General features: G+C 46.4%; 1 protein-coding gene and 2 long non-coding RNA genes across 5 annotated transcripts in view; 1 reads left to right on the top strand and 2 right to left on the bottom strand.

Moving 5' to 3' along the window:
• Positions 1-3,650, bottom strand: part of DELE1 (DAP3 binding cell death enhancer 1) — a 13,839-nt gene extending 10,189 nt beyond the window's left edge. The window contains exons 1-4 of the mRNA XM_032477000.1: positions 3,224-3,650; positions 2,429-2,543; positions 2,200-2,335; positions 59-206 (exon numbers count right to left, since the gene is read on the bottom strand). Of these exons, the coding sequence (XP_032332891.1) occupies positions 59-206; positions 2,200-2,335; positions 2,429-2,543; positions 3,224-3,254 (430 nt within the window). The 5' untranslated portion in view covers positions 3,255-3,650. The remainder of the gene's footprint in view (positions 1-58; positions 207-2,199; positions 2,336-2,428; positions 2,544-3,223) is intronic.
• On the top strand, positions 3,367-12,192 carry LOC116662744. The gene is made up of 2 exons (XR_004318758.1): positions 3,367-4,160; positions 12,080-12,192. It is a non-coding gene; the product is annotated as an uncharacterized LOC116662744 (long non-coding RNA).
• Positions 7,863-22,356, bottom strand: part of LOC106729570 — a 24,595-nt gene continuing 10,101 nt past the window's right edge. Inside the window, exons 1-4 of one of the 3 annotated variants that reach the window (XR_001365988.2) lie at positions 12,897-13,015; positions 9,638-9,783; positions 9,247-9,364; positions 7,863-9,159 (exon numbers count right to left, since the gene is read on the bottom strand). This is a non-coding gene — a long non-coding RNA (uncharacterized LOC106729570). Of the gene's footprint in view, positions 9,365-9,637; positions 9,784-12,896; positions 13,016-22,356 lie in introns of those variants that run through there. The other 2 variants (XR_004318760.1, XR_004318761.1) reach the window with 2 other exon arrangements.

Below are 22,356 nucleotides of genomic sequence, written 5' to 3'. Positions count from 1 at the left end.
GAGATGCTTCCTGGAAACTCCCAGCCCAACCCTCCTGTCCCCGGGATTGAGAGCTCACAGGAGTGCAGGGGCCACAAGGGAGATGAGAGGAAACGGTCCAGGGGGCTGCGCCAAGAGCAGCGCTCCGCTCGCCGAGGTCCTGCTGGCAGGGACGCCTGGAAGTGGATCTGCCTTGCCAGTTGCAGGGCCAGCACGGCCAGAGTGCCCTGCGGAAGACAGCACATCAGGGGACACAGCCCTCCGCCAGGCAACTCCCTCAGTCTCAGCCTTCAGCTCCAACACCACTTCCTCGAGAAGCCTTGCCTGACTCCTGGCTGCGGCTGCTCCCCTACTACACACTCTCAGAGCACCCAAACCTCCCCTCTTGAGCCCTGAGTGCGCTGCTACTTAAATAGTCATTTCTACAGTGAGTTATCAAGGTCTGTCTCTCCTGTTAGTCTCTAAGCACCATGAGGTCAGGAACCCTGTCTGTTTTGTTCACCAAGGTATCCCCGGTGCCTGGCAGAGCACTAAGATATAGTATTAATGAATAAATGCGTGAGTGAGTGACTGAATAAACAGAGTTGAAGTAGGCAAAAAGATGATGTGGTAAGTTTGGGCTTGGCCACAGCTGCAGCCAGATGCAGACAGGTCAGCATTTCCTATAAGGTTCACTCTTACTCTAGCCTGGCACAACCCCCCTCCCTGCCAACCCAGCCAGCCCACCACACACACATTCACAGATACAGGCTTGTTGTAGGTGTCTCTTCTCTGACAGGTCTGCAGAAGACCCGAGCTAGCTCCTAGTCCAGTGACTGCCTGGTTTTCCCTGTCCCTTCCTGTGTTGTGCACGGGAAGGGACACCCAAATACTTATTTGTTGCCACGGGCACTGTGTACAGTGGGAAACAAGACAGACCCAGTCTCTGCCCTCATGGAGTTTATATCTTCATTGAGGGAAAAAGACAAAATCCAAGTACACAGAGAAATAAATAACTACAAATTATGCTAAATGCCACTAAGGAAACAAATCAGGAGTTCACACAGAGCATGAGAGGGAGCCCTGACAGGACAGCGAGTCAGAGAAAGTCTCTCTGTAGAAGTGATGTGTATGCTGAGGCCAGAAGGAAGAGAAGGTTCCAGCAATGTCAACAGCGGGGACATGTATCCGTGGCACTGGAGATAGCTTGTGCTCAGGACCCTTCACCTGGGCAGTAGTGACAGAGCTGAGGGAAGGCATCAGGACCCCTGGGATATAGGCTCAGATCTTTGACAAAATGGGAAAACACTCCCCTCTCCAAGGTGTGTTATGCCCTTAGTCCACAGCTCCCCAGGAAGACGTGCTTATGGCATGGAGACATTCCAGGCTCAGCTCTGCTGATGACACCAAGTCAGAGATAAGACAACTGATGCTTAGAAAGGTCAGATCACTTGCCCAAAGTACACAGCATGAAAGTAAGAGGGATGAGATGTGACAGACACAAGAGTGATGTGAGTGGCAACTTCATTTGGAATACCTTATAAGCAGAACCTGGAAGGCAAAGATGCTGCCCTGTTGAGACACAGTATTAGCTACTGAGCATCTGACTTTATAGATCAGATTGAACAAATATTTATTGAGCAACTATTATGGGGCCAGGATTTGTACCACGTACTTTAACGAGCCATATGAGGTGCAGCAACCAAGCTGTACAGCATTGGAGCTAAGAGCAGGAGCTCCAGAGTTAAATCTGGTTCCTCTGCTTAACAGCTGTGTGACCTTAAGTGTGTTACCTAAAGCTTCAGAGCCAGAGTTTCCTTATCTATAAAATGGAGATTGTATTTCCTTTGCAAGATTTTGTAAAGATTAAAGAAGACAATGCATATATAATTCTTTACATTAATAAATAAAATATTAGCTAGTTACTATTATTTAGTTGTAAGCTTCATGAAGGCAAGAATCATATCGACCTTGTTCTCTGCTATGTCCCTAAGTGCCTAGCAAAAATGCCTGGTTCAGAGAAGATACTAAATAAATGTTTACTGAATGAGAGGAATAAATACATGGGGAGCAGGGAGAAGGGGAATGTGATATCTCCCCAAATATGCTCCAGCACCATGGGTTACTCAAATCTTGAGTGCGGGCACAATGATGACCAAGCTCTTGTTTCTAGGCTATACTTCAACACAGGAGCATCGTCATTCACACTGAAGGTCAAGGACAGGACTGGGGAAAACTTACCCACGATATGGCATCCCAAAATGTGTTCTGGGAGACACGGGGAGACGTCCACTGGAAGGCATCTTTCCATCCATGGGACCTTGGGCCCCTGCTTGTGCCTGGGCCTGGGCCTGGGCCTGGGCCATGGGGACTGGACCTAGATAATGCAACAGAGGCTATCGAGTTCTGTCCCAAGTTGGGGAGAGGGAGGCCAGGGGAGAACATGGGTGATGGAATGGCAGTATCTCACCTGTCAACGCTGGGCACAGGGACGAGGAGGTTGGAGGACGTAGCCTGAGGCCCATCTGGGCTGGTGGACTTAGGGGTTACCCCACGGAGGCCAGATCTGGACAGATGGGGAAGAGCTGTGCAGAACAAGGATCAGTCACTTCGACATGAACAGGATTGAGGCAGTGGTGGCCCCACCAATCCTCCCTATGACCACTGACAGAGCCCCACGCCAGGAACCCAGGAATCACTGGTACCTGCTTCTGCAGAGATTCTTAAACAAGTTTACAGGTGGGAATCTTAGGCCTAGGACAGATTCCAGCATGCCACCCCACAACCAATAAACCAGGATTATTCAGATTTGAGTATCTATATTTTGAAAAAGTCCCCTGGGTGATTCCGATGCCCTCCCAGGGCTGACAACCACTGTTCTAAAATGACTAGTCATTCATACACAAACACTCGTTCTAGGTTTGGAGCTCTTTGTCTCTAAATCCTGCCTCTCTTCATTGGCCCTGCATACTCGATTGGCCTCCACTAACCCCGTTATTGTCTCTGCCCGCCGTCTCTACTTGACTCCTCCCCTTCCAGTAGCCCCACCCATCTCTTTGGATCTAAGCCCCACCCTTTCCCACTGGTCACGCCCACACCCCAAATTCCCTCGGCTCAGAACTCCGCATCTACCCCCGCCCCTTAGAGCCGCGCCTCTCCTCTGCTCCAACCCCGCCCATCAGTGCTTTGTCTCCGTCCTCCAGCTCGCCCCCTCGTCGGTTCCAAGTCTCAGCAGCCACAGACCCGCGGTTCCAGCAGCCCTTACCCCGGCCCAGGAGACCCGGGAGCCGCCACATGTCGTCGCCAACACCATAGGGAGATAGCAGCCGAAAGAGCGAGGCCAAAGCGCGGGACGGCGGCTAGAGTGGCCGCGGTGGCGCCTTGCGAGCGGCCGAGTCCCCCAGGAAGCTCTCCGCCAGCCAATTAGAAGGGAGCCCAGCCGGAAGGACGGACCCAGAGAAAGGAAGTGGGGGTGAGGCGTATTTGGGGCCGCGGGGTGGTGAACTGAGACAAGGGCGCTGGGATGTGGGCCCGGGCTCCGGTGGAGGAAGTGTCATTGGCCCGCACAAGAATGGGGGGATCGCGCAAAGGCGGGGGTCGTAGGTGGCGGAGCTGAACCTCCTCAGAAGTAGGACCATTGAGAAGCGCGGGAGGGCGGCCTCGGTGGTGCGAGACGACCTTGCCAACACCGTGGAGACGCGAAGGGACAATCTTCCCCAGGCCCCAAGGCTAGAGGTGTTGGGAGACATCAGGCCCAGAGCGTGGAGGAGAGGAGCCTTAGGGTCTGACAGAGGAAGCCAGTAGTCCGAGCTTTCTGCCCAAGGCCCTCTGCTTGGAGATGCAGGCCCAGGCCCGACTGCGTAGGCGATGAAAAACTCTGCGGGCGGGGTTCCGATTCCCGGGATCTACCCCTGTCTCACTGTACTAGCCTCTGGCCGAGCCATTCCCCTGTCTGGGTCTCAGTCTGCGCCACGATAGAGTCAGATGGAGTGATCTCGACTGGTCCTTCCTGGTTTGACAAGGACAACTTGAAGGGCTGCTTTCAAAATACCTAAGAGGAGACTGGCCTCCAGGTCTCCCGTATGTTAATCAGATCTCCTATCTTCAGACCCAGCCAGTGTTGTCCGTGTGTTCTTTTGTGGCAAAGAATCTCCTCTTTCACCACACTTACATCCATGAAATAAAGGACCTCAAATTCAAGTGTAAGTTGCTTATACTCCCTCCTTCTTCCCCCCAGGTATATGATTTCTAGGTTGGTAGAAGTCTCTACCTGGGGTAAAAGAGTACTTCAGGTACCAACTTTTAGACCCAGGTATGCTATATGACTACTGAAGTAATTTTTCAACAATTTTTGAGCCATATGTCAGCCACCATCCTAGAATCTGAAAAGACCAATGAATTAGGAGCACTTAGAGCCTCCAGGAAGACCTGGTCCAGAGATGAGAGTTGTCTCTGGAGTTTCAAAGATGATTTGAATCCCAGCTGTCTTACTTCCTAGCTGTGTGTTCTCGGGCAGTTTACTTAACCACTTTAAGCCTTAGGTTCTTTATCTATAAAATAGGAAAAATAATACCCCATACAATTGTTGTGAGGCTTAAATAACACATTTAAAATGTTTAGCATAGTCCCTGGCACATAATAAAAGCCAAATAAATGTAAGTTTTTATGAATTACAGTGGTAGAGGTGAGTAGGCAGAAGACATAGACACATTCCAGGAGAAGCGTGAGCACTGGGTTGTAGAATACCATGGAAGGATTCAGAAAAGCAGTTGCCTTTGAGCTGGACCTTGAAATACGAGCAAAAGTTCACCAGGTGGAGAAGGGAGAAAGGCATTGCATGTGGAAGAAACTGAATAAAAGCCCACAAGTGTGAGTATTGGGAAACGTGAGAAGTACCCTTGCTTTGGGATTTGGGGCAGCCACTTCTCACATTCCTTGTGTTATCACCTCAATATAAAATAACAACCATGCTGGTGTGGCTCCCTTCTCGTTCCTGGCACTTTGCATCCTTCTTCCTTGCAGCTAGTCTGCACTTGGTTTCATTCCTCAAGGCTCGGCCACATCCAGCTCTTCAGTGACAACTCCCCAACAGCTGGAGCCCTCGCTGCTCTCCACTTTTCCCAATTCCTGTAGCATTTAATTCCTTACACAATTTTGCAGTAATTATATATGTTGTCCCATTATTTAATTATCTCATTTGTGTAAGTCTAGTCTCCCCAGCTCTCTCCCTCAGGGCAGGGATGGCATTTTCCCATTCTGCATCCCACATAAGGCTTGACACAAACTGTCAGCCCACAGAAGATGTTCAAACAATGCCCGTTGACTTGACTGGACATCTTGTGCTGATAATGATTACAGCCAACAGACCCCAGTCACGAGATTTATTGATGTGAGTGGAAATATATTCCTTTCACATACATTGAGTGCCCTCCGTGTTGAAAGCAAGTTGAAAATTTTTGAAGAAGATAAGCTGTCTGTTCTGATATGTCAAATGGCATTCTGATGTCTCTTGTCCCTGGAAGCCTGGGAACACTAACAAACCATTTGAGTGAGGGGTGCTTGGCGAGGGCAGCTGGAGTTCCCACTGACGCACCACGTCACCTGGTCAGTGTTGCCCAGAGGAATACCATCGGGGATGACAGCTTTGTTTCCTTGACTTTAGCTTTGCCTGAACTTCCAGGCCCAAACCATTAGCCATTCTCTTCTGCTCCCAAGGTTGTTCTGTGTTGCTGGCTTGTGGCCCAAAGTCAGTCTGACTCAATCTCTCTATAAGGGTATGCTGACTAACTTATACTGGGAACTTATTGCCCTGATGTCCAGTTAATCACCTTCCCTTGGTAACAGTGTGAACTCAACACAGTGAGTATTCCAGACATTTGTTGTTGCCTTCGTTTTTGTAGACATTCTTAATTTGCACTAATCAAGTGTAGAAGATCTTATTCTGCGCTGGAGAATGTCCTGAGTATATAATAATTTTTATTTAAATGGATATGGTTCCTGCCTTCACAGAGAAAATAGTCTAGCAGGGCAAACAAACTCAGCAGACAATTAAAATCCAGAATGGTCCTTTAGTTATGTATTGCAGCATAGCAAACACTCTAAAATTTAGTGGCTTAAAACAATCATTTTATTATCTCTCGTAGTTCTGTGAATTGACTGGGCTCAGCTGGGCAATTCTGCCGGTCTCACTTGGGGTCTGTCATGAGGTGGCAGTCAGATGGCAGCTGGGGCTGGGGCCCTGTGAAGGCTCAGCTAGGCCTCTTTCTTTCTCCATGTAATCCCAGGGCCTCTCCAGCTGGGGAGCTGGATTTCTTAAATAGTGGCTCAGAGCTTCTCAAAGTATGAAAGTGGAAACCGCCAGGCTTCCTCAGGCTTCGGCCTGGCCCCTCACAGTGTCACTTCTCCTACACTCCTGGCTAAAGCCATTCACAGAGTCAGTCCAGAATCAGGGTGAGAGGGGAGGACACACGGGCCCGAATACTGGGAAGCGTGGTTTTATGTGGGGGAAGTATGGGATGCTACGGGAACACCTAGGGGAGGCCCAAAACCTAGGTAGGGAAGTCAGGAAGACTTTCTGGAGGCAGTGACATCTAAGCTGATGAACCCGAATGATGAGGTCAAGGAACTTGCCAGATGAAGAAGGGAAGGGAAAACACAATTCAGGCCAGGGAAACGGCTGGTGCAAAGACTCAGGGAGGCAAAGAGAGCACAATTTAAGATCAGTGTGGCTGTAGCTAGGGCGGGTGATAGTGGAGGGCGTGGAGAGGTAAATGGGGCAAGATCATAAAATCTTACATAGCGACCACACCCCATGTCTGGACTCTGTCCTGAGGGCATGAAACATCAAAGAAGGAAGGAGGGGCATCATCAGGCCAGGGGGATCCTAAAAAGGCTCTTGGCTACTGTGTGGGGGACAGTTTGGAGAGGGTCAGGCCCCCATTTTCATCCTGTCTCTTCTAGCCAGTGACCTCACCTTGTCACTGAGAAGGCTGAGTCATCACCTCAGCACCAATATCAGTTCTTTTTGCTTTTTGTTAGTAGGAATTTGTATTATTAAAAATGCAAACTCCTTTTTACAAGTTTTTGTTTTAGTTTTAAAAAAAGCAAAAAAAAAAATTTTTTTTTAAAGCATGTCATAGAAAGCCTTTTATACCCTGTAGGATCTGGACCTGAGGTTGGCCAGGTGGTCAAACCGTTTTTCCCTATGTGTGAACCATGTTAAGGAAGAGCCTGCCTGCAAAGAGCAGGGACCATGCTAGGCTCAGTGGATTCGACCTCCCACTTAAGAAAGGGTCAGTGAAAGGAGATTCTACTCTAGTAAAAAGTCAAACAATACTAAAAGGCTTATAACAAAACCCAGGAGGTGCTGGCCACACACAGCTCTCTCCCTTCTAGTCCTACTCCCTATAGGCAACCATTTTCAACTCTTGAAATTTCAGGAAGCAGCAAAGAAGAGTACAAGTTCTGGAAGGGAGACTGTGGCATCCAACCAGGTCTCCCACTTACCAGCTGGGTGACCTTGGTTAAGGGAATTCTAATCTTTTACCTTAGTTTCCTCATCTATAAGATGGGCATGAGCATTGTACCCTTCCCATGACAAAACATAAATTGCCTGGCACATGGTCAGCAAAGAGTGATGTGAAGAGGGATGGCACTTGTGAGCAGCTGGGAGCCCCGCTGTGGATGTTTAGTTGCACACTGTACAAATAAATGCAAGGCATCAATGTGAGTTAGAGGAAATGACAAGAACACAGACTCATTTGAAGAGGTCTGTCTCTTTCCTTTGTTCTAAGGCCAAACGCTGTGTGTTTGCTCTTAGTCCCATTCCCTTCCTGTCTCTTCTAGACCCTTGTCTCTATAGTTATCCTGACCCTCATGACGAGCAAATATCTCTCTACTAGTTTTTTTTTTTTTTTTCCCATGAAATATACACAGGTCTTTCCTATCTTGGGGGAAAAATTCTTTATTTGATCCTCCTGCCCTTTTCAGCAACCATTCTGTTTCGTTCTCTCTGCTGCCAGATTTCTAGGTAACACATTCTGCCTCCCATTCCTTTACGACTCCCTCACTTTTCAGCCGTCTCCCAGTTTCCATCGCTGTTCTTCTGACACAAAGACCACCTCATTAACCGCCAGTGGGCCTTGGCTCAGTCAGTCTCCTTGATCCAGAGCTCTTGACTCAGTGGGACATCCACTTCTTAACTTTCACATAACTGCCTCATCATTCCCCTTCCTTATTTCTGTCAATTGTATCATTTCCCCAAGCCGTCCAGGAATAAACCTTGAACTCCGGGTTGGCTCAACTCTGCCTTTCTCTACCTACCAGCATATTACTTTTGACTCTTATTGCAAAGATTAGAAACTCATGGAAGCTAGCTTTTGAGAAAAGTTTTATCAGGATACAGACGAGTCAGGGTGAGACAGGAGGGAAGGGGGGACACAGCCATTAAAAGAATGACACAGCAGTGAGCACCAAGATGGTCGTACATCCAACTCCCGGTAAAACTTGAGCCTCAATATACACTCACTGAAATACACTAGCATGCTAAATGGTACTCCCACAGGTGCCAGGACAGTTTTAAGGTCAAAGGGTGGGTGATGGCCCAATGTCTGGGAATCCCACCCCTTTCCCCAAAGTAGTTGGAATAATCCTCCCACTTGTTAGCATATGAAGCTACCAAGCCCATAAAAACTAGGAACACCGCACCTCTTGACCACTGCTCTCCCTTCTGAGTGAGACAGACCATACTCTGTCTATGGAGTGTCTACCTACTTTTACTTGAAACTGAGCACCTAACACCCACACCTCTTGGCCTTTCTCTTGCTTTCTGAAGTAGCCTGCTCTCTGTCTATGGGGTATTTATCTCTCTGAATAAATCTACCTTTACTCAACTGTGGCTTACTCTTGAATTCTTTCCTGTAAGAAGGCAAGGACCCATGCTTGGCGGGACATGTCCCAGGGACTCAACTGAGACCTGGGACACGGCCATCCTCTCGCCCCATATTCTTTTTCCTGCATCGGGGGGGGGGGGGCAGCTAATAGACCCGAAAGGCAGGAGGTAGCTGAAACCCAGGAAAGACACAGACTGTAGACTCAGGAGCCAATGAAGTGAGTCTTCACTCTCTAGCTTTCTTCCTGGATTTCTCGTGATCTGCACCCCAAAGGTGTCAGACACTCCCACAGCCAGCTAGTCACCAGGTCCTGTAAAAATGGCCATCTTTTGCGTCAGGCCCTTGAATCTGTCTCCTCTCCAGTTTCCCTTATATTGCATCTCCCGAGTTTGTTTACCTCCTGATCACTCTGTCTCTGCCAATGCTTATTCCTCCTGACGCTGAGTACAGCTTTCCTGCGTCCCAGTGCTCTGTCTGTCGCTCTTCTCTTGACCTCTCTTCTGGGTTGCTGGCCCCTAAACGGGAGTAGAGTGGTTAAGAGCTTGGATTCTGGGATCCCAACAGCCCAGGCTTCAATCCCCCACCACCTTCTAGTTGAGTGAACTTGGGAAAGTTACTTGAATTTTTTTGAGCCTCAATTCCTCATCTGCGAAATGGGGATAATCCTGTTCCCTTCCTGACAGGGCTGATGTGAAGATTCACTGAGCAACTACACACAAAGTGCTGAGTTAGCACAGCTCCCAGCACACAGAAAGGACTTGATAAACGGTAGCAATTATTAGCCTTACCCTTGTTGTCTTTCCTGAGTTCCAGTCTCACATCACCTGCTACTCTTTTCCATTAGATGTCCTGCTGTGAGCTCAGATCCACCTGTCAGAATGTTCCAGATACTGCTGGAAGACGCAGCTTTCTGAGAGCTGGAGGGTCGGGGGACCTGAAAAAGAGGGGTGGTCTCATCAAATCCTTTCAGGAACCCCGACCTAACCTCAGTCAGGTCTCATCAGGGAAGACTGAAGAACAGTTCCCCTGTCAGCCTCCAAATGCTTTGCTGGCTGACTCTTAGAATCCGGGAGAGCGAGCCGGGCGGCCCTTAAGAGAGCTAATGAAGGATGTGAATCCAACCTTTAAAAAAAAAAAAAAAAGCCCTGGGGGAGGTGAGAGGAGATGTAGCAGGATCAGTGGAGCTTGGAGATGGGTGTGAAAGGTGAGAGCAGCACCCTCGGGGTGCTGAGCCAGCTTAGGCTGGGGCCTCCCTCCAGTGCCAGGGTTTGACAGCACAAAGCCAGAGGTGCTCCTGTTTTTAGCTGTGCTGATGCAGGTCCCCTTTGCCACCCTGTGAACATTCTTCACTAAGCTCATGTGTGGAGCATGGTGCACGGCTTTCGCCTGCCCCTTGGCCCTGCATTCCCACCTCCCTCTCTTCAGCCGGGTGGCGGCCTCCCTACTGGCAGGAACGTGGTGAGGGGCAGTGGCCCCTTCTCACCCAGAGCAGAATGGGGGTCGTGGGCGGGCAGGGTGGGGGTGGGGGGTAACCTCACAGTCATTTGTTCCGAGGCAGAGGGGCCCAAGTAGTTAAGAGCACTGGCTCTGAAGCAGAATGTGCCCCTGTTTGAATGCCACTTGTGCCATGGCTATCTCTGAGACCCTAGGCAGGTTGTTTAACCTCTTTATGCTCATCTGTGCAATAAGGATGATAACAGGTCTACCAAATAGTTGTGAGTTTTAGTAAGATAATGCAGGGAAAGCATGAAACTTAATCCACCTATACCATCTGGAACCAAGGGCTCTGCCCTTGTAGGAACAGCCATCCCCATTCCCCACACATACCCTGTCTGCTGTCTTCACCCTGATCTGTGTCCTTGGTCCCCAACATGGGACCTGGCACATAGATTAGATTAATAAAGATGTTTATTGTTGGAAGGAACTGGTAAAACAATATAGAAAATTCAAGATTCTCTCTGGTCTCAGAGTCCCACCATTTCACCACAAATAGAGGGCCTAGGCCAGTCACTGTCCTGGGGACTGGGGATATCACAGTGAATGCAACAGGATGGGCTCCTGGCCTCATGGAGTGAACTGTCCAAGAAGTGGTGGACATTAAACATATAACAAATCTGATAATACAACTGGGAGCATTGCTAGTAAGAAGCCAAGGTTGCTATGAGAGCATAGAGCAGAGACTACATTTGGGTGAGGGGAGAATCAAGGATAGACTACTGGATGATGTGACAGGTAGACTGAGTCCTGGAGAAAGGGCAGCCTGGGTTAAAGTGGAAGGTGGAAAATATACTTCCAGGTGAGGAACCTGAGGTGGAAGGGAGCTAAGCTGCTTGGTGGAAGACAAGGTGAATGAGGCTAAAGCCCACTGATAGAGGAGGTCAGTGGCTTCTCCAAGGCCACAGAACTCAGAGCATGGGTTATGCAGAGCCTTATAGACTATGATGAGAATTTGAGCCTTTATCCTGATAATAGCTAACATTTATTCAATTTTATGTAGAGTTGCACTGGGCTGAGTACTTTGTTTTCTCATTTACTTCCCACAATCCCCCAGAAGGCGGGTGCTATTAATCCCATTTTACAGATGAGGAAACCCCGGCTCAGGGGGGTTAACTTGCTCGAGGTCACTGTGGCTCGAGCTGGGATTTGAACTCAGTTGGCTGTGGCAGAGCTGGGATTTGAACTCAGACATCAGGATCCGAATGCCTACCCTCTTAATCCCTGCGTGGCCCAGCCTAAGAGTTAAATGCAGTCTTCGATCCGTGCTGCGTGTTCCTCGAGTCTTAGGTTCCAGTTTCGCCGCACGTCCCCAGTCCTCCTCCACGGAATTGGGAGAACCCACGCAGAGGTTCGCTCTGGCGAGACGAGCTCCCTGGCGGCTGGCGGGACTGCGGACGGTGGCGGCCACCCAACCGCCCCCGGGCGGGCCTCCACCCACGTGACGGGCCGGGGAGCGGCCGAGCGCGGACGCAGTGCGGTGGGCGCTGCTGTGCCCGCTCGCGCTGCGGCGGCAGCTGTGAGATACTGACTTTCCGGACCCCAGAGAGCCGCGGGGTGGGGAAGGAGGGGCGCCTCTCTGCGTCCGGCAGGGGGCTCCCTCTCCCCGCGATCCCGGGGCCCCCGCAGCCCGGATCACGGTTCCTACATCCTTGAGGGGGAAAACAGCGTTCACTTCTGACTAAAAATGACTGTTTTTTAAAAGGGCTTCATTCTTTCTCTCTGTCCTCTCTCAGGGCCAGAAAGAGACGGAAAGCGACACAGAGAATCCATTCCAAACGAGCAGCCAAGAGGAGCCGCGGCAGCTCCCAGATGTTGATGTTTTGTTTTTTGACATAAATCTTTGCACTCATTTGGGAGTTTTCATTGATTCATGTTTCCATCTGCTGAATTTCCTTTTATTTATTTAATATGGCTTTTTGAGAAAATCTTGCCCCCGAGATCCAGACGAGCATGAACTGTGGCAACCGCTGCACCCCTCCCCCCTCCTCCAAACCCTGGCTGCTGGGGGCAGGGACGGAGTGGCACCCTGCAGAGAGGGTGCTGCATGGCCTCTTTTGGGGGGGCAGACGCCCTAGACCGATGTTAACGTGGCTGTTCCACCGCATGGTGCCAGCCTGAGGCTGTAAAGCCGAGAAAAACGGCAAGAGAGACTCACAGTGAGTCTGTGTTCCTTCTCCTTCCTGCCCACTCACGACAGCTCTCTCCCTTCCCGCTGGAACACTTACTCTAGCTCTAACAGTGGAGATCCGCATTAAACATGTTAGATTACTTCTTCCTCCCCCGACGCCTCCTGCACACCCCACCCCAGGAGTGATTCTTAATAATTTCGAGCTTCAGCTCTGAGTCAGACTGCCTGGGTTTGAATCCTGACTCTACTTTGAGTAGTAACTTCGCTGAGCCCCAGATTCCTCCTCTGTAAAATGGGGATAATTATTATTTCCTTCTCAGATACAAGTACATTTTACAGATGAGAAACTGAGGCTGAGGGTAGTTAGATTTGCCCAGCTAGGGCAGAGCCAGGACACACTGTGACATCTTTCTGATCCTCACCCTTTTCACCCCCAACTCTTGTCCAGCAGCTCCTCCAGTTTTCCCAGGATAGGCCATCTGTGGCAGAAAGCGGCACCCTCTTTTCCATGAGGCGGAAGAAAAGACCAGATGTTAGTGGTTCAGGATGTCTGACACCTTAGAACAATATCCATTTAACCTTAGAACACAGGCCCAGATTTGGAAAGGAACTAGAGGTCATCTCATCTGGTCTCCTACATAATCCAGGCAGACTTCCCCAACAGATACAGAAAACGCTCCTCCTGACAGTCCAGTCGCCTCTATTTGAGGATGCCCCTAGGTATCAGGAGACCCACAGAACACTGAAGGGGACCATTTGAATAGAAGAAACCATGATTTCCACAGAGCAAGCCCCTTAAGACCCATCGTTGCTAAGGCTCAAGGCTGTATGTCCAGTCCTGAGATGGAAGGGAGGGGTTACTCAAAGTGTGAGGTTCTTCCATAGCACGTCCTTTGTGAAGCACACACTGAACGCACATTCCTTCCCATCCAGTCCAAGCTTCTCTGCATGTGCTACGTAGGACTCTCCCTGCAGGGTAGGACATGGCTACATATCTGGACTCTTATGATTTGGTTCTAATCTCACTCCGTAGGTGCACGTGCCCTTAACTCTTCATCCACACAGGCTGTTTTCCGGAACTCCTATGTATGGTAAGCAGACATGATGTCTCTGCATGTGCTCCATGCCTTACAGGAAGTAAGCCCTCAAAATATGATTATTATAAAGAGTCAGATGGTATAGGAGGGCACTTCTATCCCCTTTGCCCAACAACTACCTAGAACAAAACTATTGCCTTCTTCCTGAGCTAAAACCTACTCATTGATTACATAATGTGTCCTTGAGGTTGCCATGAGATAGAAAAGAAGGGGAAAGTTACTAAACAAAGTAAGCAGGGAAGAAACAATTCCAGAAATGAGAGGGGGGAAGCAATACACTGCAGTGAGATGGCCAATTGTCTACCAAAATCCATCTTCCCCATCGTCCACAATCATAGAATTGAGCTGGGATGTGACTGTCCAGTCAGGGTCTACATTTTCCACCGTCCATCACAGCTAGGCATGGCCAGGTGACTAAGAAGGGATATGGACCACTTCCAGGCCAAGTTCATAAAAACTTACACATACGTAAAACCTTGCACATAATTTCACTCTCTCACCAGCTGGAACTCAAACATGGCACCAATCTGGCCTCAACCACGCACCCCATGACAAGGTCCCAGAGTAACTTTGATTTCTTAATGGCTGTGTGGAACAGAAGCGTCTCCTGATCTGAAACAGTCCGTTCAGATCGTGATACAAGAGAGAAATACACATTTATATTTTTAAGCTTCCTAGTTTCAGAAGTTGAGCATACCTTAATTAAAGTAGAGGGTGGGTAGTGAGTTGGTTGAAAGCCTGGGCTGCAAAGTCAGATTGACTTGGTATTAATCATAGCTACAGCCCCTTGGAGCTGGTGATCCTGAGCTACTGATGAACATCCCCAAGCCTCAGTTCCCTCAACAATAAAAAGAGAGGGGTAAATATAATTCTTAACACAACCACTTTGAAAAACAGTCTTTGGTGGGGGAGGATATAGCTCAAGTAGTAAAGCACATGCTTAGCATGCATGAGGTCCTGGGTTCAATCCCCAGTACCTCCTCTAAAGAACAAATAAATAAATAAACCTAATTACCTCCCCTCCACTGAAAAAAAAATTAAAGAATAAAGTTTGAGCTTTAAAAAAAAAAAAGAAAAACAATCTTTGGGCTTGTCCATTAAAACTGAAGCTATTCATAGTCTATGATGCAGAAATTCCATTATTAATTATATACCCTAGAGAATGATGGACCCATGGACAACAGAACTCATGTACAAGAATATTTGTGATGTCCGAAAAGGGAAAACAACCCAATGACCAACTATAATGAATGGAAATATAAATTGTGGTATTTCATACAGTGGAATATATAGCAATGAATATCAAGTAATTTCAGATACACTAAACAACGTAAGTGAACTCCACATAAATTCATTATTTTTAAAAAACCTCAAAAGAATATACATTGTATTATTCCATTCATTTATAGTGTAAAAATAGACAAAACTAATGATATGATTTAGGAATGCATACATGGGTAATAAAAGAAGAGCAAGGAAATGTTTATCACAGATGTATGTAATAATAGTAGATAGTACATTAATACTATAATGTAAATTATAATTATATTAATACATTATAGGGGACGAGTACGTGTTAAACAGTTCGCTTACATGTTTCAGACATCTTCTGTTTATCTGTTATATTTCACAATTAAGGCATCACATACCGGTAGGGTTGTGTGAGAACTGAATAGGGTGACGCACGACAGAGCTGGAAAACTTCACCCTCCCCCTCAGAGAAGACACAGAGGGAAGCCTGGATGGGAGGGATAAGAACAGTGAGGAGAAAATTGCATTTTGCCGGCTTTATATGAGAGGTCCAGCCGTGAGGCTCCAGCCAGTTCCCGGGATGTCTCACCTACACCCTCTTGGCTGCATCATGCTTCCTGCAGTGTGGTTGAGGCCTCAGAAGTCAGCACAGGCGACAGTAGGATGGCCCAGGCCCAGCTCAGTGACAAGAAGGGAAGCCATCCTGCTGACTGTGTGTTCTCAGGCACCGTGGAAGCGGCCAAGAGCAAGAGCAGTCGCCCAGCCAAAAGGCGCTGGGATCGGCCAGGAGGCCAGGAAAACCTGGCAGCATCTTCCAGCCAGGAGATGCCAACAGAGGTATGTACCTCTGGATGCCACGTCTAAGGGTCTTGGAATCAAAGCTGCTGTGCCTGGTACTGGGGACTGAACTCAGGACCTTGTGCATGCTAAGTACACACTGCCATTCGAGCTATACCCTCCCTGTTTTTTTTTTAATCGGAGTAAAATTTACATAACATACAATGAGTCATTTAGAAGTATATATTCCAGTGGCATTTAGTACATTAACAAAGTTGTATAATCATAACCTCTACCTAGTTCTAAAACATTTTCATCATCCCCCCAAAAAACCATACCCATCAAGCAGTTAATCCCCGTGCTCCCCTCCCTCATCTTTTGGCAAACACTAACCTACTTTCTGTCTCCATGGATTTACCTGTCTTGGATATTTCATACAAATGAAATGATACATTGTATGACATTTTGTTTCTGCTTTCTTTGGCTTATGTTTCTGAGGTTCATCTATGTTGTAGCATATGTCAGTACTTCCTCTCTTCTTACTGCTGAATAAAAATATTCCATTATATGGATATACCATATTTTGTTTATCCATTCATCCATTGATGGACATTTGGGTTGTTTCCACCTTTCGGCTATTGTGAATATTGCTGCCATGAACATTCATGTCCAAGTATTTGTTTGAGTACCTGTCTGCAATTCTCTTGTGTGTATACCTAGGAGTGAAATCGCTGGGTCGTATGCTAATTCTATGTTTAGCTTTTTAAGAAACCACCAAACTGTTTACCACAGTGCTCCATCATTTTACATGCCCACTGGAAATGTGCAAGGGCTCCAAGGTCATCACATCCTTGCCAACACTTGTTGTGTAATTTTTGTTTGTTTGACTATAGTCATCTTAGTGGGTTTAAAGTGAAATCTCATTGTGGTTTTGATTCCATTTCCCTAATGCTAATGATGTTGAGCATCTTTTCATGTACTTATTGGCCTCTTGTATAATCTTTTTTAGAGAAATGTCTATTCAAGTCCTTTGCCCATTTTTAAATTGGGTTATTTGTCTTTTTGTCATTAAGCTGTAAGAATTCTTTATATATTCTGGATACTAGAACCTTACTGCATATATAACTTGCAAGGTGTCTTTTCACTTTCTTGTTGGTGTCCTTTGATATACCAAATTTTTTAATTTTAATGATGCCCAATATATCAATTTTTTTCTTTTGTTACTTGTGCTTTTGTTGTCACATTTAAGAAACCATTGCCAAATTCAGGTCATGAAGTTATGTTTTCTGCTAAGAATGTGATAGTTTTAGCTCTTATATTTAGGCCTTTTATCCATATTGAGTTAATTTTTGTGTACAGTGTAAGGTAGGAATCCAACTTCTCTTCCTCTTCCTCCTCCTCTTCCTTCTTCTACTTGCACTGGATTCCAGTTGTCCCTGTACTAATTGTTGAAGATATTAATCTTTCGCCACTGAATAGTTTTGGCACCCTCATTGAAAATCAATTGACCACAGATGTATGAGTTTATTTCTGAACTCCCAATTCCACTCCACTGATCTGTATGTCTACACTTACATCAGTATCACACTATTTTGATTACTATAGCTTTGTGGTAAGCTTTGAAATGTGAATCCTCCAACTTTGTTCTTCTTTTTCAAGACTGTTTTGGCCATTCAGGGTCCCTTATAATTCCATATGAAGTTTAGGATCAGCTTTTCTATTTCTTTACTGAGTCAAAAACTCAGAAGGTGGGGTCCAGGAATCTGCTATTTAAAAATGTTTTTAATTGTGGTAAAGTATATATAACATAAACTTTACCGTCTTAACCATCTTAAATGTACAGTTCAATAGTGTTAGTATATTCACATTGTTGAGCAATCAATCTCCAGAATTTTTTCATCTTGCAAAACAAACTATACGCATTAAAACACAACTCCCAGGTTTCCTCTCCTCCCAGCCCCTAGAAACCCCATTCTATTTTCTGTCTGTATAAATCTGCCTACCCTAAATACCTCATATAAGTGGAATCACGCAGTATGCATTGTTTTGTCTCTGACTTATTTCACTTAGCATAATGTCCTTGAGTTTCATCCATGTTGTAGCATGCGTCAAAATTTCCTTCCTGTTTAAGGCTGAATAATATTCCATTGTACGTATAATACATTTTGTTTAGTCATTCATCCATCAATGAACATTTGGGTTGCTTCCACCTTTTGTCTATTGTGAATAGTGCTGCTATGAACATGGGTGTACAAATATCTCTTTGAGACCCTGTTTTTGATTCTTTTGGGATTACACCCAGAAATGGAATCGGTGGAATATGGTAATTCTATTTTCAATTTTTTGAGGAACTGCCATACTATTTTCCAAAATGTCTACATCATTTTACATTCCTACCAACAGTGCACAAGCGTGCCAATTTCTCCACGTCTTAACTAACACTTGTTATTTTCTATTTTGTTTTTTGCTTTTGGATAGTATCAGGTGATGCCTCGTGGTTTTAAGTTGCATAGGAATCTGCTTTTTAAGTAAACTTTATATTTTGGAATAATCTTAGATTTATAGAAAAGTTGCAAAGATAGTACAGAGTTCCTCTTTATCTCTCATTCAGTTTCAGTTTCCCATAACGTTTCATCTTACATTACCATGGTACTTTGTCAAAACTGGGAACCTGCTTTGCAATAAGAACACACTGACATACACGGTGACTCTTACATGCAGTAAAGTTTAAGAGCCATAGATCTAGGGGTCAGGAATGTCCTTTCAGGGAAATACATCTCAGCTGTTACTTGACAGATGAATATAAGTGAGTAAAGGGAATGGGGTGTGATCCAGGCAGAGGGAACAAATTATGCCAAAGCCTGCGGGTAATAAAGAACTTGGAGCATTTGAGGATAATCATAACAGCAATAATAGTAATTTATTGACTCTTACCATATCCCAAGCACTGGTAAGCACTTTAGAACATTATTTTACTTAATTTTTCACAACAATCCTATAAAGAGGGAAATGTTATCATCTCCATTTTATAGATGAGACAACTGAGACTTGAAGGGAAGAAGCAGCTTGCCCAAGGCCACCCAGCTGTAAAGTGGCAAAAGCAGAATCTGAACTCAGATCTTTCTTTTCCAATTCCTTCTCTCCCACTAGGCCCCAGTAAAGCTTAATCATCGGCTTGCAGCAAGAAGGCATTGAACATGTGCCTTTCCCTCCCCCTGGTTTACTCTTCCCACTCTCTTCCCCAGGCTACTCATCCTTCAGGGCTCCGAGTGGCCTTTCCATTCCACAGCTGTTCCTCACTGTTATTCTGTCGTTGAACTAATGGTTGAATGAATGAATGAATAGAAATAAGTAGCATTAGCAACAAGGTGCACTTAGATACTTACTCATGTGCTTATCTGTTTAATGCTTCTCTCTCCTGCTATACTATCAACCTGTGAAGGCAAGGATCCAGACTGTTTGGTTCACCTAGTACCAGTAGGTGCTTACTAAGCATTTATTGAATAAATAAAGGAAAATAGGAACTCAGTAAACATTGTTGGCATGTTGAATGAGTGATTCTTATTTTTGAGAAAGAAGAAAATCAAACGGGTTGTCGGATGTCATGTAAGATACTAACCACAGGTTCCATTTCTCTCCAGCAAAAGCCTCAACCTCACTCCTCCAACCATCACACCCTTTAGTGCCAGCAGTTTTGATTTTTCAAAGAGATACAGAAGAGACCTTGGTCTGACCTAAGAAACATCTCCTTCACTGTTGGGAAGTTCAAGTCCTAAGATGGGGGTGGGGAGTCTCTATTCAAGAATATCATCAAGAGGAAAATTGAACATCGTCTTAACAGCCTCAGAAAGTCAACTGTCTGCACGGAGGGAAGAGGGCAAGTGACCTCTCCGGCCCTTTTCCCACTGTGGGATTCTGCTTTCCAGCATGGCACCAGAGAGTGGCAGAGGGACCACGCTGCAAGTGAAGGCATATTTGCTCCTCACCTCCCCTGGCTCTCCCAGTGTTAAATTAGCTTTATGTCAATACCACACCCGCAGCTGGGCTGAATTATTGAAGCTCATTCACTGCAGTGGGCCCAGGTTCCACTTGCTTTATGGAATGGAGGTAAATGTGAGCCTATTAGTTCTGTTTGCCTTGTTGTGGTCAGTACATTTTCAGTCTGTTGTTAATATGCAGGGACTCAGCCCTGACCAGCAGATAATCCCAGTCTCTGCATCTCACGAGATAGCGAAGACAGGCATAGTGGGAGGGGAGGCACACACAAACATGTCCACTGGCCCCAAACTCACAGGGGCTCTTAGCTATCACATTTGACACTTTTGTGTCCCCAAACACCTATTCACATACACATAAGCACTTACAGTCAACATTCCTACACACATAGATGCGTACATATATTCAAAGCTTCTGTAAAGGCATACTCACTCACCGAGGGCCCCCGAACAAAATAATGGAGGATGCTGATGTTTCAAATAAGGATTTCCTAAAAGACTGTGCAAATTTTAAAGCCTCTCCTCCTCCCCCACCTTCAACACCAATGCGTCACTAGCATGGCCGCCTAGTTCGCCCCTGACATTTGGCAGAGAGGGATGATCTGGGATGTCCAAGGTCAAGGATAGGGGAATCCAACTGCTGTGGGCTCCTATGTGCATGTGGGGGAGCAGTTTTCCTTCTCTGTTCTCCTGTAGCTCCCCCATGAACTGGCATACACTGGATTTAAAGATATGTTTCTGCTGCTTGGCCCCAGTGTCAAAATTATTAGTTATAGCTCTGCATTTATCTATACATACTTGTGCTGGTGTTCACAGTCACAAACACACATTTACATTCCTACACACCCACACACACCACATACCCAGAGATAGTCCTCCTGATCACATGGTTTGGTTTGAATGCTAGTGAGAAGGCCTCCTGACCCTATCAATGGGTCACAACTGGTCACATGCCTCTCAAAAATCCCACCATTAGATATTTACCCCTTTGGGAGTCCCCAGTTAAGAATCAAATACCTCTGGTCAAGGCAACACCCCATAAAGTTATCATCTAACACTTTGCCAGGAACTCACTCTACCCAGGGCACTTCCCGTCCTTGGCTGGCTGACTCTTCCTCATTCTTCAGGTCTAATCTGGCCTTTCCTGCCCATAGCCTCTTCCCCTAGACTAACAAGGGAGGTTAAGTTCTGCCATTATCCACTCTTATTACTCTCTGTCATTTTCCTTAGATGCATCTATTAGAACTGTAACTAAATGATTCTTGGTGTCATTATATTTGTATAGTTTGTGGCTGCAGTAGACTGAGAGCTCCACTTGGTTAAGGGCTGCCCTTCCCTCTGTTCCTCACTGTAGCCCCAGTGCTAACATAGTGCCTGGTACATAGTAGATGGTCAATAAAATTTAAATGAAGTTGGAGAGTTTGAGGAAAGGAGAGCAAAGAAGGAGAAAAGGGGGCACAAAATGTCAGAGCAGATGGTTCCAAACTTTTTTGATCTTGGACCTCTGAAAATCCCTAATCTCACCTTTCCTCACCTGCCAGAGGGACATCATGTCTCCTTCCCTGGGGTATGTTAAGATGCCTAATAGAACCACACAGGGACAACACTATGATTCAAAGGGACAGAGACCTCTCAGCTGGAAGAAACAGGCTTGAGGGGCATCCTGGCCTGGCCTGGCTCCCCACTTTTCCAAAATGTGACTAAGAGCTCATACTCCTTGCTCATAGTGCAAGTCTTGTGTGAGGAACCCCCTCTTCTAGATGTTTCCCTGTAATTAAGATGGAAAATGTTTGTTGCTGAGAACATACGGTATTGATAGTAATAAGAAACTAACAGCGAACATTTACTGAAAGCTCACTATATTCCAAGAATGGAACCAAGCACTTTATATGTGGTTATACATAATTATTTCAATTAATTCTCCAACTGTCTTATGAGGTAAGTAGATATTATTCCCATTTTACAGATGGGGAACAAGATCAGATAAATTAAGTCATTGGACCAAGGTCACACTAGCACCTAACTAGGCAGCAGTTGAATCAGGACAGGATTCTGGAGGCCAAGCTTTGACCCACTGGGATATACTACCTTCTATTTTAAGCCCATGAGGAGATGCCAGCCCACCTTTTATCCCTAGACTTTCATATTCACTCCGCAGATATAAACTGATTCCATTTATGAACACGGGATTTATTGGGGATCTCAGAAACTGCCATGATTTCCTTGTCCTAGAAGCACCTAGACCTGGCTCCTGATTCCTAGAATCAGAGAAGAGAAGAGATGCCAAAACATCTGGAATTGCAGGAGGAAGCCAAAACAGACCGCTGGAAGGTGTCAGTTTCTGGATGTTCCTCAGCAAAACACTCCTGGGCTCAGGCCCTCCTGCTTGAGAAGAGAGGCCCATTTTAGCCTCCCCTCTGGACCTCTCTTCTCCCAGTGGTGATCCCGAGAGCTCATTTTAGAATGATGGTCTGAGGCAGCTGACAGGTGAGCCACAGAGGGCCACATAAACTAAAACCAGTTAGTGAGGGGGAGGATCTGCCACTGGGCATGGACCCTGTTCTTTTGGGGCCGGACCTAGGGCCCTGGATTATTGTGTACAGCCCATTCCAGGAAGTGAGAACTATCGTGGACATTGGGTCATGGTCTCTTCTTTCCCCACCTCTCCCTAGTACATGGACTTCAGCTTTATTCCTCCAGTGATTAGCAGGGTCTGAGCTCCATAGCTACAAATTAGGTCTGGAGTCAGTTTAAGACCGCTA

The sequence above is a fragment of the Camelus ferus genome, chromosome 3, assembly GCF_009834535.1.
Source record: "Camelus ferus isolate YT-003-E chromosome 3, BCGSAC_Cfer_1.0, whole genome shotgun sequence".
In the NCBI taxonomy this organism is placed as follows: domain Eukaryota; kingdom Metazoa; phylum Chordata; class Mammalia; order Artiodactyla; family Camelidae; genus Camelus; species Camelus ferus.
The sequence above is the reverse complement of the archived record's forward strand: the minus strand, read 5'-3'. Positions and strand labels throughout refer to the sequence as shown.